This window comes from Mesocricetus auratus, unplaced genomic scaffold (genome assembly GCF_017639785.1).
Source record: "Mesocricetus auratus isolate SY011 unplaced genomic scaffold, BCM_Maur_2.0 Super-Scaffold_100024, whole genome shotgun sequence".
In the NCBI taxonomy this organism is placed as follows: Eukaryota; Metazoa; Chordata; class Mammalia; order Rodentia; family Cricetidae; genus Mesocricetus; species Mesocricetus auratus.
Genome location: NW_024429205.1, coordinates 21,470,614 through 21,487,897, shown reverse-complemented (window position 1 = coordinate 21,487,897; position 17,284 = coordinate 21,470,614). Strand labels below are relative to the sequence as shown.

The 17,284-nt window shown below is 46.9% G+C and overlaps 1 protein-coding gene across 4 annotated transcripts in view; it reads right to left on the bottom strand.

Moving 5' to 3' along the window:
- Plb1 (phospholipase B1) overlaps positions 1–17,284 on the bottom strand; it is a 121,844-nt gene that overhangs the window by 78,007 nt on the left and 26,553 nt on the right. For all 4 annotated transcript variants that reach the window (XM_040730915.1, XM_040730917.1, XM_040730916.1 and 1 more), the window contains 8 exons: positions 16,120–16,178; positions 10,878–10,918; positions 10,331–10,374; positions 7,605–7,695; positions 7,255–7,306; positions 4,850–4,936; positions 1,345–1,407; positions 687–766 (listed from right to left, as the gene is read on the bottom strand). In XM_040730915.1, the coding sequence (XP_040586849.1) occupies positions 687–766; positions 1,345–1,407; positions 4,850–4,936; positions 7,255–7,306; positions 7,605–7,695; positions 10,331–10,374; positions 10,878–10,918; positions 16,120–16,178 (517 nt within the window). The remainder of the gene's footprint in view (positions 1–686; positions 767–1,344; positions 1,408–4,849; positions 4,937–7,254; positions 7,307–7,604; positions 7,696–10,330; positions 10,375–10,877; positions 10,919–16,119; positions 16,179–17,284) is intronic.

The window sequence follows — 17,284 nt, the reverse complement described above, 5'->3', positions numbered from 1 at the left end:
TCCTTCCCCTTCAAAACATTTTCCTTTTCCAGAAGTCCTTGTTGTGACTTTTTTCATACGAGCTTCTTTTTCAGAATCAAATACAGGATTCTGAAGGCAAAACAAAAATCCTCTGAGAAAGTTCAGAAATACACAGGAACCGAGTTCTGAGACATTGACATACATTTAGTTTTTTTTCCTTTTCATGGTCACTAATACTTCTTGTCGCAGAGACATTTTGTCAAGCTTGCATGGGTTTGTGGTTGCTTTTTTAAGACTACGTCTCATGGAGTGACTCAGGCATGCTCCCAACCCGCTGCACACAGCTTTAGCCTGACCCTCCGCTCTATCGCCAAGTGCTGGAACTACAGATGTGTATCACCACGCCTAGTTTTACGCAGCACTGGAGACCGAACCCCATTTCTGCATGCAAGGCAAGCACTCTACCAACTGTGGTTTAAACTCTCAAATCATTTGCAAGGGTGGGGGTGGGGCTCTACCATTGCATCAACCAAATTAAATATTGCAACATCCGACCGACTCTGCCACTCACTAAGGATGTGAGCTAAACAGCTGCTGGAGCCGCCAGCCTCCACGCATGGGTCTCCCCAGGGCATCGACGTTACATGGAAAGTCTGTGCAGTGCCGGCTTGTGACAATCACAACCACACAACACATGGTGCCTATCTTTTCCCTATTTTTTTTACCTGAACCCAGTCTCTTGATGCTGATGAGACATGGCCAAAACCTCAGAGAGATCCACCAAATTCACAAATGCTCTGGGGACCTAGGGGAAACAGACGCAAGAGACAGGAAGGGACACGGGTATTTGCCGAGATGCCATGGCTGCCCTGGCTGCCTCTGGGCTCTCTGCAACCCCATGGGAGCCACCCTTTGGAGGGTTTGGATGAGGTTAGTCCAAAGCTGTCACCACCCCCCAGCTGTGCATCTTAGAAATGCAGCTGTCCCTCTCTCTGGTGATCCGCGCAACCCAGACCCTGGGGTAGCCCAGAGCACAGGGGAGGGTGAGCCACAGCCCTGTTCCTGGGCGCTCAGAACCTCCAGCTTCTAGAGAGGCCAGCCTCAGTCAGCAAGTGAGGGCACTGAGTCCTCTAAGAAGTGCCAAGCCCCTCTCAGGAGTGCCCCTTTTTATGATGTCGAGAAGACTGGTTCTTCAAGCTTTCATGCGTTAGGATTGTGTTCTTTCACAAAAGGCATCCATTTTCCCACCCCAGCAAATGCCACTGGGAGCCAGCCAAATCCCACTTCAGCTTCTCTTGAGAAGGGCTTGGGGGGCACCCAAAATGATGCTTGCCTCATGGTCCATGTCCCAAGGCCCCAGGGGCTGGGGAGCCACCGCCTCACCTCCTGGTGCAGGTAATCCAGTATCTCACACAGCTTTTCCATGCTCCTCATCAAATGCCTTTTCTGTGGGAGAAGAACTGGGCTGAGCAGAGTGGAAACAGGGAGGACATGGGGCTCAGGGATCCAGACTTAGACGAGCCCAAAGGGACTATGGCCAGTGCTTAATGGAGACTGGGCCTCCCTACAAGTATAGAATCCCCAAGCTGCTTCATTTTGGTTTTGGCTTTGGGTCCACTCTCTATATCTCTAACCCATCCTCTACCAGAAAAACCATCAATCTCTCACTAGGGAGGCGTTCCACATCAGAGACCAAGCCCGAGGCTGAAACATGATGAGGAACACTGCCGTGGCCCTGATGCTCCTGGTGAAGGGTGGGATGCATTCCCAAAGGCTGAGGGAGTTGCTTTTATCTGAAGAAAATCAAATCTGAAGAGCAAACACCATCAACCTTGAATTAAAACCTAGACAGAACTCAAAACCTCAAAAGGAGACCTGGCAAGATTCTAAGCCCGGCAGACTGCTAGAGTGTTCTTTGACTTCCACACATCACAGTGACACACACACACACACACACACACACACACACACACACACACACAATGTAATCAACAGCATTAAAAGAAAAAAAGAAAGGAAGGAAGGAAGGGGCCAGTGAGATGGTTAACTTGGGTAAAGGCACTTGCTGCCAATCCTGAAGACACAAGTTCAATTCCCTGGTCCCTGGACCCTCATGATGGGAAGAGACCACTGACAGGTCCTCTGATCTCCACATGCATATAATGTCATCTTGTAGACACACACACACACACACACACACACACACGCACGCACGCACACAAATAAAATACAATAAAAAAATTAAAACTCCAAACTTCCCAAACATCTCCAAATATTCCATCGGGGAGATATTTGGGACCAGAAGTGTTTCTGACTTTTGAGTCTTTCAGATGTGGGGATATTTGCAAAGACTTTATCAACTGAACATTTATTGTCTAAAAACCCCAAATCTGAAACGCTGAGGAGTTTTTGGGCTTTGGATTCCTGTCGAGAAATCCAAGCTTGGCTGTTTGCTGAATCCCTCCTTCTCATGCCCCACCCTGTTTATTCCCTGTGCCACATTTGCCTTGAGCAAGAGAAATGGTCCCTGAGAGAGGGTTGAGAATGTAGAATCCATCTGCGCCCCGCCCCAACCCCGCTCGTCAACGCAGCCCCCCCCCTCTTTGCAGGTGAGAAAATAAGCAAGTGAGAGCACCTCTAAATTTGACCTCTGGTTATCATCTCAATGTGAAAAATAAATAAAGAGGCACAAGAAGAGGAACGTTTCAGCTGGCTGCAGACTGGCTGTCCCCTGAAGCAAGACAGGGAAGGGCAAGAATCTATGCTATTACCTGGGGAGACAGGGACAGGGACTCTAGAGACAGCTGCCAATCACCAGATGGGGGTTGTAGGGAGGGCCACCTGCCACCCACAGCCTTGGAATAAGCCCATCCCTGTCTCTCCTCTGGCCTGCTTTGGTGAGAGGCTGGCAGAGGCCTCCCTGCTCTTCTGTTGCAATGACTAGTGATAAGCATCCGTCTGGGTTCTCCTGAGCGTCACTTCCCCCGAGAGCCTTAGGAAGTGGGTCCAGAAATGTCTCTGCTGCTCATCCGTATCACACTCAGGATACCCACCCTCCCTAGGGGATGTGGAGTAGCACGGTGCCTTCCCCAAGTGTTAGAAACCTGCGGGTCAAGGGCTTGTCTCTACCTATTTGGGGCATCTAGGCTCATCCAGTCATCCCAGGCATGGCATGGTTGTCACTTGACTCACCAACTGTCCCTGCTTCCAAGTGGAAGGCATTGTATGCCTGTAGTGTCTATTCTAGACATTTGTCTTCAGACTACTTGGACCATGACTCATGTGTATGTGCTTTCCTTGGCAGCCCAGTGCAGGCATCCAGAACAAAGAAAGCAAAGACTTCATGAGCCCGCAGCCCCCTTACTTCATGTGGTGAACTAGAACAGTTTATAGTTCATTCTATCCCATTTCCCTCTTCCTTCATCTTACAGTTTTGTGGCAACCTTTGGGACTCATTTGTGAGGACTCACTAATGTACCAGCACCCGTGACCTCAAAACCTAGAAAAACACTTTTACGTGTTTAAAATACTAAAAAAACTCACAGAAGATAAATGGCTGTCAGTAAGCCAATACTGAAACAAGAGGTGGCAAATTCACACTGTGGAGCAAGTCAGCAAGACTAGGTCTAGTCTGTAGGTGCCAACATGACAAGGTCTTGAAAATATGTGGCACACGGTGCACACCTATGTGGGAATGTCACACTGAACCCATTAATATGCATACCAGATACTTTTTTTAAAAAAGCAAAGAATAGTAAAAGTAAAAAAAAAAGACTTGTGTATTACTTGTGGGATTAAAAAATAATTAAAAAAAACAAGTCATATGAAAGGGACCCATGTACTTAGAATGCATCATGTATTCAACAATGCTTGAAGGGATAAATACATTAAAGATAAGAAATCACATACATTTGCTCTACTGCAAGTTAGTATGCAGAGAAGAAATCGTGAATGAGTTAAGTATCTATGAATGCACACTCACACATAAAAAATTAATCAAATGCCAGCCTGAGCAAGCTCATTGCAGATATGACAGCATTTGTCTGAGTCTGCATGTAAGAGGGTTAATTTACATGTGGGTGTGATAATGGGTGAAGAGTAATGAGTGGCTATGTAGAGGAATGCAGAAATGTCTAAATGCATGCTTGAATATTTCAATGCAGGGACACATAATTCATGAGTTAATGTTAATATGCACAAGGACCCTGGAGAGAACAAGCGGCATATAAATGTCACTTGACACAGGTGGACCGAAACTTTCATCACTTGTACACAATACACTCAGAACTCAGAGAGCTAGCTAGGGGAGAGGGGATCTTTACCACGATTCTCCTCGGGTTCTACAGGACTAAGGAAAGGGAACTTCAATAGTGGCCTAGAGACTGGCACAAGTACACAGCGTTTGGGAAGATTACATACATGTATGAAAACACACAAGACCCATTGTTTTGAACAATAAATATAAAAATGAGTTTTCTTTTACAAATTTAAAATACAAAAATTTAAGCATTTCTGGCTCCTGTGATAGTTATAAATGCACAACTGTAGGCATACACTCGTGACAGCATTTAATCCCACCCAAATCATAACAACACACGGGAATGGTTAAGATGGTCAATTTTATGTTCTGCACATGTTGTCACACTAAAATACTGGAGGAAGAAAAGCAAATACATATTATCTCATTTGTTTTCTTGAGAATTCGTCCACCTGTTCATCCATCTGTCCATCGTCTGTCCATCCATCCACTCACTCACCTGACTCACACTCACCCACCTGTCCTGATTCTGAACTAGGAGACTCGCCCCTAGCTCAGTAGACTGCCCAGACAGGGTTAGCCCGCCTCCTCCACACCAGCCAGCCCTCAGCCTCCCAGCCTGCAGCTTACCTGCTGAGCGGAGGGACACAGGTGACACTGGCTTGTGTTACTGAAGAACACGGTGATGAGTTTCCAGTCATTTTCAAAGTCAAGTTGCTGGAACATACAGCAAAGAGACGGTGGTAAGAGCTTGGGCCAGGAGTCTGTCTGTCCATGTTTCTCCGTCTCACACACCAACTACCTTAAGTCACTGTTATGGGTTTGTTTTTGTTAGCCTCAAACATCTGATCCTCCTGCCTCTTGAGAGCTAGGATTACAGGCACGAGCTACTGTTGGCTCGGGTGTTCATTCTCTCTCTCTCTCTCTCTCCTCTCTCTCTCTCTCTCTCTCTCTCTCTCTCTCTCTCTCTCTCTCTCAAAAGTAATACTTAGCAGTCTAATGCGGAATAGATGTTAAAAAAGTTCTTTTTTTTTCTTCAATATCAGATTGAACCTAGGGTCTTGTGTAGGCTAAGTAAGTACCACTGAGCTACACCTGCCCTCTTTTCATTTTAACAGAGTTTCACAACATTTCCCAGGCCGGCCTTAAACTCATTCTGTAACCAGGCAGGCTTTGAATCTGCAATCCTCCTACGTCAGTCTCCTAAGTAGCTATGATTACAGGCCTGCACCACCAGGCCCAGCTCTGGAAGTGTATTTTAAAGGAAGACCATACAAGATTTACCTACAACAATACCTTGTCCATAGGAATGAAAACTAACAAACAGCATAAATGCCTGAGGACGTATATTCTGGTGTAAGCTATGCCAAATTCATGTAAGTGAACCACTACGTGGCCGTTAAAATGATAATGGAGAGTAATTAATGTCAGAAACACTGAGGAAAGCGACTGCAGAAAGCATATACATTCAGCAACACCCTATTTTATACAGATACACATAATTAGAAAATGTAGAAGGAAATACAAAGTCATTGTTAGTAATTACCATTAGCATTAGGCCTAAGGGTGGCTTTAATATTACCTGTGCTCATTTGCTTCCTGACTTTTCTCTAGTGAACACATCACTTGGATACAAAGCAAACTCATTTTCTGAGGCAGCACTGGGTAGCCAGGGAACACTGTGAGCTCTACTGTTTACGGTTTAGCTCTAACCGACTTCGTGAACTTGTCCTTGTCTCATGACTTCTTGGAATTCTAGTTTCTTCATGTTTAAAATTACAGGGTTGGATCCAGGACTGCCCATTCTTATTATCATCATGATAGCTAACCATTGGCAGTCAAACTAGGTTGATTTATTTATGGCCTTTGTTTTGTTTTTGAGATAAAGTCTAACTCTGTAGTTCAGGCTGGTCCCAAATTGCCTAAGATTTGCCTCCTTGGCCCCCTGAGTGCTGGGAATACAGATGTAAGCCGCCACCCCTTGTTTGGACAGGATTCAGAAGGAGACACACCTCTCTGCTTGCTTGTGAGGGCAGCTCCAGGGAGGCTAGAGGAAGGAAGAGTCACCCTAAATATGGTTAGCCCCATCCTGTGGGATAGGGGCCTACACTGAATAAAAGAGGAAGGAAGGGAAGGCCAGAGGGGCATGTACTTATCTCTCTTTACCTCCTAACTGAGGGACACATTATCATCAGATGTCTCATGCTCTGACTGCCTGCCTTCCTTCACTGCCACGCAGAATTTGGGCTGTGTGTGTGTGTGTGTGTGTGTGTGTGTGTGTGTGTGTGTGTGTGTGTGTGTTGAACCCAGTGCTCTCGAATTTGGCTCCACTGGCTGGTCAGCATGACCCAGGGATCCTCCTGTCTCCTCCCTCCCCAGTGCTGGGACTACAGGCACATACCATTCTGCCTAGCTATTACGTGGGTGCTGGGAATGCAACACGGGTCCTCACGCTTGCACAACAAGCATTTTTCTGACTGAGCCATCTCCCCAGCACTGTGGAGCAATCATTGCTACAGCGACGATGATAACTACCAGCTTTTATTGAGCATCAACTGTGCCTGGCACATTCAACATCTCATCCGATCCTCCATAAACCTGCGTGTCAGGCTCTCTTGATACTCTATTTCTTAAATAGGAAAACCAAGTTTAGGGGAGGCTGGATGCCTTACCCAGAATCTCAGTGATAAGCAGAAAGTGAGGGTCATGGGTCACATTCAAGTCCCCTCAACCCCCAACCCCTCCCCATCTCCCTCTCTCCAGAAGCTGGCCTCCTCCCTATGTGAAAGGTCATTCAGTCCAGCTGCTAACTCTCTGCAGTTCCACACAGAAAATCATTCTAAATAGAGCTACTCACTCTTTTCCCCAGTGACCTTCAGGGTACTACAGTGGAAAGGACACGTTCTAAGAGACCAGGACCCAATCTGTGCTCATGGCAAGTTGGCACCAGTGCCGTGACCACTCTTTGTCTTGGTGTCCCTGTGTTGCAGCAAACCTGGACAGCCCACCCACCCCAGAGTTAGAAAGCCTCTTACCGGCTTCTCTTTCAAATGTCTCACCAGCTCTTTAGCCTGCGTCCACAAGTCTCTGTGCAGGGACAGGGGGAGAGGGGACAGAAAGAACAATCAATAAAATGTTTCTAAGGGCCAGGAAGCTGAGCCCCACACCCCAGAACAGCTGCCAGTCTCTGAGCCTGAGGCTCCCTGAATGACCCAGGCTTCTGAGAGCAGACTTGCCCTGGCTTTTGAAGCAAACTGAAATCAGCAGGGGGAAGGCTTTGGACACTGATTTAATGAAGACCTCTATTTTAAACCTCTCTGACTGTCCCTACACACAGAGCTAGCTAGAGCGCTCGACACCAGAGAGGGACCAGAATGCGACTTACTCAACCGTCGTGTGGGCTGCGTCGCTCTTCCCAGGAGAGCACGTGGGCATCAGAACAGAAGGGTTGAAGTGTCTGATGATATCTGAAAGGACTAAGGAGAGAGCCAGGGGTCATCTGAAGATGAACAATTCCCTAGAGTGACCAGACAGAGTCTCTGTTCCCACCGCAAGGCACATCCCTCACACCATGCTGTGAGGTCACCCCAGAGGCAGACCCTGGAAAGTGAAGCGAGCTAAACTGAGCATCCGCCTAGGTGGGCCAGGCCCAGGGTTGAATGCTCTCTAGGCATTTTCTCATTTACTCCTGGGGAAACTGAGATAGAGACATCAAGCAAGCTGGGCCATGTCTCCCAGCTGACAGGAGCTACTGGGATTAGAACCAGAGCTCTGGGCTGCTCCCTGTGAGTGACAGCACGGTAGGAAAGCTCCAGGGAACATAGAGAGAACATGTCGCCAAGCTGACAGCCAGAGGACTGCTAAAAATAGTGCTGTCATGAGCACTTAAGTTGTGCCTTGCTCCTCAGGGAGGAGAGGGCAGAGTAGGGAGGGTGGGTGGCAGAGGGAAATGCCTTTTCTCCACTCTCTTTCTTTGTGCCCGATCCTCAGGGTCTTTGGAAGCAGAATCCAGAGGGCTGCTGGAGAGTTCTATACAGAGGGACACACTCTGCCGATGACAGGCATTGAGAGGGAAAGGAAAACTGGGCTGGAGGTCAGAGGACTAGCTGCTTGGCTTCACGACCTCAGGTGACTGCCTAACTCACATGCCAGTTAGCTTTGCCACCCGAAACCCAGACACATGAGTCTGGTTTTCTCAGCTGTGCCAAGCTTGTGGGATCCCAGGGCCATGGGTGGGAAATGCAGAGCTTTGAACTCAGCTCAACGTGGTAAGAATGGCATGCATGTGGGCACATGGGGACCACTCCATTCCGTGTGGGAGGACAGCCGATAAAGGCCGGTGAAAACACATACCACCAAGTCACGGTAGTAAGTCATTGGAAATAACAGCTTCCCAAAGGAAAAGTGACCAATTTGACTTTAGAACTTGTCACAAAACTTGTGTCTATCATTTTTTTTCATCTTCTGGTTTCTAGTCTATTGCTATTCAGTCTCTCTTTTGGGTTTCCATGATGGGGAGAGAAAAGGCAAGGCTAGAGGGACAGATGCCCTTGGTTTACAGAGACCATGCTATTCACTGAACGTGCCCCCTTGGGAAATTCTGTTTATCTGCCTAACATTCTGTTTTCTCATCTTCAAAATGCCCCCTGTCAGCCAAGGGCATGGCTTATGTGCTCTAAAACTCTAGGACCAGAGGATGGGAGGGTTGAGCCTGGACCAATGGCATCATACACTGGATGGGTCTGGACATCCCTGGACCACTTTCCTGACACGGCTGTCAGTATTGTTTCAACCATGACATTGTCCCTCCCTACTCAGGGTGCCCTCAGCTTTAGACATGTGAGGCTGACAGTTTCAGATGCAAGCTCTGCCTTTCCAGTCACCTCTGCCCAGCCGGGATTCCCGATCACTGTGTGCCTAAAAGGGGTGACTCAGCCTGGCAGGAGGAGGGGGAGAAATGGAGGCAAATGAGAAACCAGGCAAATCAGCAGAGTGGTACAGTTGGGGGTCCCCAAGGCCCAAAGTACATCCCTAGGCATTTCCAACTCAACCACTTCTTTTCTCTCATACCCTTTGAATGGAAGGACATCCAGGCGCTGGCACAGCTGTGACAGCCACACGTCAGTGAGCACTCCGACTCCCACCCTGGAGACCTTCCTACCACCCTAACCCTCACTAACACCTGCCCATCAGGTGACAGGAGGACAGTGGCCTCAGCCTGCCTTGTTGGGACATGGCCAAAGGAGGGGCGGGATCCCCATCTCTGTCCTTTCTAAGAACCTAGTACATCACACGCCCTTTGTGTCAGCGCCCAGGCTCAGCTGACAGGGGGCCCGTTATCCCCTGCTCATCACTGCAGGAGCGTGACAGCTCAGCCTAGCGCCCGCATGGCCAACCCATCTCACAAGCAGCAAGCATGAGACACTCTACCTAGTCTAGATCAGTGGCATCGAGGTACTCGCCCCTTTAGGGTAACTTAACAGAATCACAAAGGTCCTCTGGCATCAAACGAAGAGGCCCAGCCCACAGTGAGTGGCTTCAGCTGCACGTTCACGTGCAAATAAACATTAACATGTTAATCACAATTGCTTCCTTTCGTTTCCTTCACTTCATTTTCGGGAGCCTCGGACATGTTTTTATGGAGGGGGTGGGAGAGAGGGGGAGAGAGGGGGAGAGAGAGAGAAAGAGAGAGAGAGAGAGAGAGAGAGAGAGAGAGAGAGAGAGAATATAGGGTTGCGTTTTATTTTGCAAATAAATGGAAAGTTAGACTAGGGTCTTCCCCTTGGGCAGGAAGGAGGAGCCAGGACATCTTTTCAGGTAAGTGCCACGAATCCACCTCTGAGGTCCTAGAGGAGTGAGAACCCACAAGGCTGTGTCCGTCACCCCATTCATATCCCTTAATCCTAATGCATACACCTCTCATGCTTTCTATTCAGGACGTGTGACCTTCCATTCCCCAACTCCCTTACCGACCTTCCTAGCACGCCTTCCTCCTTTCCCAGGCACTGGTGATAATGTGGCCAGTCAAGGACATCATCTTTATTAACAAGATGTCTGCTGTGTCGCAGGGTTGGGGACAACCTGGAAGCTGGCTGGAAACCCAGAACTCACCTGTCATGGCTTCCATGCATACATGCTGTGGCTCGTTCTTGATGCTGTAAGAGGCGAGCACCAAAGGATCAGACTACACTTGTCACCCCTGGGAGCCCTTTCTTTGGCTGTCATGGACCAGTCCTAACAAGCTTTGGCTCACCCTTGCTCTGGGGCTAGTAAGGGGCAAACAGCTCCCTCTGGACACTCTTTTGGAGCTCTCTAGTCCTGCCCAAAGCTGAAGGGAACACCGAGTCTAGTGTACAATGACTCTGGTCCAAACCCTGCAAGGTCACCCAGGAGCAGAGGGAGGAGGTCTGTGACAGACAGGGGAATTACCTTTCTGGCCTCTCCCACTCTTCCCATTCACCCAGAGGAGCCATGGGGAGTCAAAGATTCTGGAAGGGAGCTGGGAGGCTGGAAACTGGTTCTGACTGCTCCCCTGTCCCTAAGCCTGAAGCAAAGTCTTTCAACTCTCTGGTCCTTGGTGCCCCACCCCCATCAATCCAGCAAGAAGTTAGAGAACACTTGTGGGGCATCCCTGTTGGCTGTGTTCCAGGATGGGTACCTTTGTGTTTTCTCCATGGTGACCATGCCGGGGGCTGGAGGCTGGAAGAGACACTGGTGTGAATAAATCAACCGGGGGAAGCCAGCACAATGCAGGGAAGCTACGAGATCACAGGACGGCCAAGTCCACCTTGCTCACTCTATGGGAAGGAAGACACACCCTGCTCCCCCGCAGATTGTCTGTCAGACCCTCACAACAGAATGGCTGAGAGCTTTCCTCAGAGCAGAGATTTAAACACACAAGTCACACTACATTCTATACAGAGCCAAAAGACCAATTTTCCTTAGTCCTCTGCAATCTAAGGGTGACCTTGCCGTCTCTCCCACTTTGACTAGAATGTAAGAGCCACTGAAGGTAGGTATTTTCATCTTTTTGTACCTGGCTGTATTCCTTGGGCCTAGGACAGGGCCTGACATAGTGTAAGCACTTGGTAAATGTTAAGGAATAAAGCAAATTTGTTTTCTCTTTGATGAAATCCTGGGTAAGGCAGGGCATTCCTTGTGGGGGAAGTCTAATGACAGTGCCAAAAGGGAAACTATTTCACCTACCCATGGGAACAAGGCCATGCATTAACGAGCTCCAGGGAGACTAGGAGCTGTGGTCAGGACATTGAAAGCACTACAAATATTGGCTAGCACTGGTGTTTTTTTTTTTATAGTTTTTGACACACAAACGCAAATTTCAGATATGTTTAAGCTTAGATCTGTCAAAGTTACTAGATGACAAGATGCCAGGTATAGTGGCCACAGGTAGACAGTTACGTCCTCATTGTCCCAGACACCAGCTCTAACCTGGTCAGCCCATGGAATTGGGTCATGTATTTAAAGCGCTCTAAGAACAAATCCCTCTCCCTGGGGTCACATCTCTCACTTGTCAGTAAGAGGGACATCGGGAGGTCATCTTCCAGGGAGAGGGGACAAGCTGAACAAAAATCCCTGGACTATGCAAGTCAGGGGTTTTGAAACAGAGCTGTGGGTTAGGAAGTCAGGGGAGTGGACCTCCTGGCCCTGCAAGCTGGACAGATCGGGTCAGACCACAGGGGGCGCTGTCTGTCAGCTTGAGCGTCTATCGCTGCCAAATCTCACACTGCAGACAGAGGAAACACAAATATTTGAAAACCTCCTGATTTCGATGCTGGAAACTGGTTGGATTAAAGACACAGAGATTCAGGACCACAAATTTGCTTCTTCTGCAATTAGTTGAATTGCAGAAGGGGAGGTGTTGCTCAAGAGAAGGAGGAAGGAAGGAAGGAAGAAAGGAAGAAAGGAAGGAAGGAAGGAAGGAAAGAGAGGACAAGGCCAGGATGTGGGGAAGCTCAGCTGGGAGAGCCCAGAAACCATGCCAATGGCCAGTGTTCTTTCTCAATCTCATTAGATGAATGCCTGGCCAATACTAAGACCTCAAGGTCCTAAGTCGAATAAGACACAGGCTCTCCCACAAAGAATCTAACAGAGTGGATCATAAGCTCTCACTGTTTGGCATGGAGATGTCTTTGATAGCTAAACATGGAAAAAAAGGATTTTCAGATGTACTACTGTGTTATGATACCATTTAGGTTTCACATGTCACCTATGTCCCTACATACATTGCCATTAAATGTACTGGATTGTGTATGTACATGTAAGTGAACATACATGTAAAGGGAGGCCCAAGGCACAAGATGTGAATAGAGCTGCTAATTTTTCTTATGCTGTACATCTGGATTGTTCTGGTAAGGAACATGCTTCACAGGTGCTATTGAAAATAAATTGTGTAAATATTTGCAGATCTTATTTTAAAATGCTTGAGAGGAAATTCAAATCTAAAGCAATTAACAAGTTTTAAGAGAATCCCAAGTAAGGGAGCATGTCTTCATTTCAGACACTTCAGAAACTCAAAGCAAAAGTGTTAGCATTAAGGACTTTAAAAATTCAGTCTGCCATTAGTTTTGTCGTGTGTGTGTGTGTGTGTGTGTGTGTGTGTGTGTGTGTGTGTGTGTGTGTTTTAACACACGGCACATCTGGCTCTCAGGACAGACAGAAAAGGGTGGCCTGCAAGTTGATGGGCCTTTAAGTTTCATCCAAGGTAGAGGGGCCCGGCTATGAACTGGTGAGGTCAGAGGTCATTCTGGCCCAAGCTTCATTCTGTCTCTGGAGGCTCTGACTCCTTCCCAGTAATGAGGGGAGGGAATGAGAGCAGACAACATCACCGTACACGAGAATGCTGTCTCAAAGTGAAACTAGAAAGTCCAAGCCCACGCACGAGAGCAGAGGAAGCAGAGTCCCCCCTAGGGAGTGGTCACACCAGTAGGAACCCCCATAGGGAGTGGGTCACACCAGTAGGAACCCTGAGTAACTGCTTCAGTGTCTACAGCACAGGCTCAGAGAAGACACCAGACACATCTCATAAAATAAAGTCTAAAAAAACAACCAACAAAAACAATAGAAAAATACATGTTGAGAATATGAAAGAACTGGAATTCCGTGCATTACTGATGGGAATGTAAATTGTGCAGCCTCTATGAAAACCAGTACAACAATTCCTCAAAAAAGTAATTTTTTTAAAGACAAAATAGCACTATATATCTCAGCCTGGCCTGGAACTTGCTGTCTAACCCAGGCTGGCCCCAAATCTGCTTTGATCCTGCCACATTTTCCCTACATTAGGATTATAAACATACATCATCATTTCCAACTTCCTAAAAAATAATTAAAAGTATAATTACTTTGTAACCTAGTGTCATATTTAAAGACATCTTTCCAAAAGAATGAAAAGTAGGATCTTGAGATTATGTGTACACAGTGTTTTTGTTTGTTTGTTTAGTTGGTTTTTGTTTTTGTTTTTTTTTTGTGCAGGATTCTCAATAGCCAGAAGATGATTCAGCCTCACGTTCACGCATGAACAGATAAACAAACATGGTATGTCCATGCATACAATGGAATATTACTCTCCCTTAAAAAGGAAGAATCTGGCACAGAAGGAAATTATGTTGATCAAAACAAGTTGTTTATATAAAGACAGATACTACTACATGATTTCAAGGATGTGAAGTCTCTAGTCAAACTCAAGGAAACCAAAAGTGGAAATGTGGTGTTTTGGGTGTGGGTGGGGCTGGGAAAATGCAAGATGAGTTATTATTTAACGTGTGAAGCGTTTCAGTTTTGTAAGGTGAAGAATGTTCTGGAGACTGGCTATACTTTATACTACTCAGCTGCATACTTAAAAAAAAGACTCATGTGGAAGCTTGGGTCTGCGTACACAAAGAAACTGTAAAGATTTGTCTTGCTGGACCTGGGTTACCTCTATTCTATCCATTTTCCTACAAATTTCAATTTTTTATTTTCCTTCATGGCCAAGTAAAATTCCACTGTGTATATGTACCAAATATCCATCACCCATTCATGAGCTGACGGACAGCTAGGCTGATCCCATTTCCCTGCTGCTGTGTGAAGGGCTGCTTCAACATGAATGTGCCGGAGTCTCTGTGGCAGAACGCAGGACCCTGATGTCAAGGAGAGTGTGGGGAGCAGCAAGAAAACTAGAGAGGGGAGACAGAGGCTTTAAGAAAGGGGCGGGGAAGCATGAGAGCACATGAGATAGAAGACGGGGGGGGTATTACTCTTGGGCAGTGGGTACGGTGAGGAAGGACACAGGGAAGAGAGAAGGAAGGCCAAGGGCCGGGCCTCTGCCCAATGTGAACACTCTCTTGTCACTCCTTCCTATATTTGCATGGTATTACGTATTATAAATAAGTATTTAAGTAGCTGAGATAGCAAGATGCATAAATTCATATTGAACGCAATTACACATTTTTACTAATATCAGTGTATTTTAAAAATCATTGTACAAGTGTTTTGCTGCATGTATATCTGTGCATCACACGGAGGACCCAAGCCCCCACCAAGGTCAGCTGGTCAGAAGAGGGTGCCCAGTTTCCAGGGACTAGAGTTACAGATGGTTGTGAGCTGCCCTGTAGGTGCTGGGAATTGAACCTGAGTCTTCTGGGTCCAACAAGTGCTCTTAAGCACTGAACCAACTCTCCAACCCCTCCATGTATCTTAAAAAGCACACAAAGCAGACATGGAATTTCCTTTTTCTTATAAATGCAAAAGCTTTAAGGATTTTAACAAACCAACCCTGTGCAATGACTGCAGAATTCAGTATGGAGGCTTCTTGAAAACTAAAAATAGGTTTTCTGCATGACCCAGCCACACCACTCCTGAGTATTTACCCAAAGGATCCAAAGTCAACACATCCAAAACACGTACACATCATTGTCTGTTGCAGCACTATTCATAACAACCTACTTATCCAACACCAGAGGGATGGGTAGAGAAAATGTGGTTTATATACATGGTGGGATCTTCTTGGTCATAAAGAAGCAAGTCATATTGTTGAAAGAAAAGGGGACGCAACTGGAGACAATCGTGTTACGGGAATTAAGTCAATTTCAGGAAGACAAACGTCAGATACTTCCTCTTGCTGTAGCTCCTGTATCTTACACAGATACATAAAACCATGAATGAATATGTAAAATGAAAGAGAAAGCTAAAGGGAAAATAGGGGGCAAGGGTGACTAACGGCGGGGACAGAAGTGAGAAATACAAAGAGACAATGTAGATGTAGAGAGATAAGCGGGATACACTCAACAGAGTAAGTACTTGTAGAAAACGGAAGCAGTGCATTTTAAAACACATGGCATACACTCTGGGCAGCATTCACCAATGGATTTAACTTACTAGTGAGGAACCTCAGGCATTCCCATCCCTGAGATGATTGTAGCAATTCATTTGATTTTTTTTAAAATTAGGTCCTCCCTCTAAGATTTTAGGACATCTTTGACTCTCCCAAATGGAGTACTATCTGAGACAGAAGTCCAACAGCCCAGGACAGCCTCCAAATTATTATTACTATTGGTGGTGGTGGTTTTTAAGGACAGGGTTTCTCTGTGTAACAGCCCTGGCTGTCCTGGAAGTCACTCTGTAGACCAGACTGAGCTCAAACTCACAGAGATCTGCCTACCTGTGCCTCCTGGGACTAAAGGCGTGCACCACCACTGCCCAGCTAGCCTCCAAATTATTTTGTAGGTGAAGACGACCTGGGACTTCTGGTTCTTCTGCCTTTATCTCTCAAGTGCTCAGATTACAGCCTTGTGCCACCACACCTGGCCTTAAACAGAACACTCTGCCAAGACATCAGGAGCTTATTCATGGCGTCACTGGCACCAAATGATCCCCGAGGCCAAGCTATATGAAATACTTACAGTTCCCAGGTTACCAATGGCTGCCACGAGTTTAATGTCTGATGGTGTCAGAGAGTGAACTGTGAAGATAAGAACCAAGGCAAGGTCAGATCTACAGTCCCGCAAAGTAGGCAGAGAATGGCCTCTATGGGTACAAGGAGTAGACAGTAGACCCACACTTCAAAGTCCCAACATAGCCACCAAGGCCAGGTCTGCCAGCAAGTTAAGATGCTATACTCACTGGGAACCCCAGGACCCACACTCAAGGTTCCTGCCCTCTGGAGACCACACTATTAACCCCAGCTGAGTCTCTCCAAGCCTATGCCCAGGTTCTCATGGCATCTTCTCGCCTGGCCCTCTGCCTGCTTCTTTCCTCCCACTAACTCATGACCCTGCATTTCTGAGCTACCATTAATAAAGCAGCAGGGCCAAGAGACTAAAATTAGGGCCACCTGGGTATCCACTTGTTAAGTGTAGTTAGAAGATAATCGGAGAATAACACTCTCAGTGACCACACAGAAATACTGGATGCAAATTATATGCAAATGATATGTATCTCCTTGACTTACATGTGTATCTCCCTCGAAAGAACTGGCCAAACTTCCTGGCTGTGTTAAATGGGATTTAAACGTAAACTTTGAGCCAGGCAGTGGTGGCGCATGCCTTTAATCTCAGCACTCGGGAGGCAGAGGCAGTTGGGTCTCTGAGAGTTTGAGGTCAGCCTGGTGGATGGAGAGAGTTCCAAGACAGCCAGGGCTCCACAGAGAAATACTGTCTCAAAAAACCCAAATAAATAATAAACAAACTTCTAAAAGATACCATTTTCTAAAAAGTACGTCAGTCTATTTTTCTTAAAATAAGTTAAGTGGGAACACGAATGAAGTCCTTACAACAGAACACACACACACACACACACACACACACACACACACACGCACGCACGCACGCACGCACGCACGCACACCTCAGCATACACATCCACTAAACTTAGTCAGCCACTTAATATGTAAAGCTGGTCTATGGCATCCAGGTTTTAGAGAAGCCCAGCCCATAATAAGGGGGAAGTGGCTAGAGTGACCACTGTGACTACATGACAGGAATGGGGAAGCCACATGAGAGACAGCCTCCAACCCACAATTCCCAGGACACTTTACCCCTCGAGGGAGTCAAGACACTAGCGGCTGTC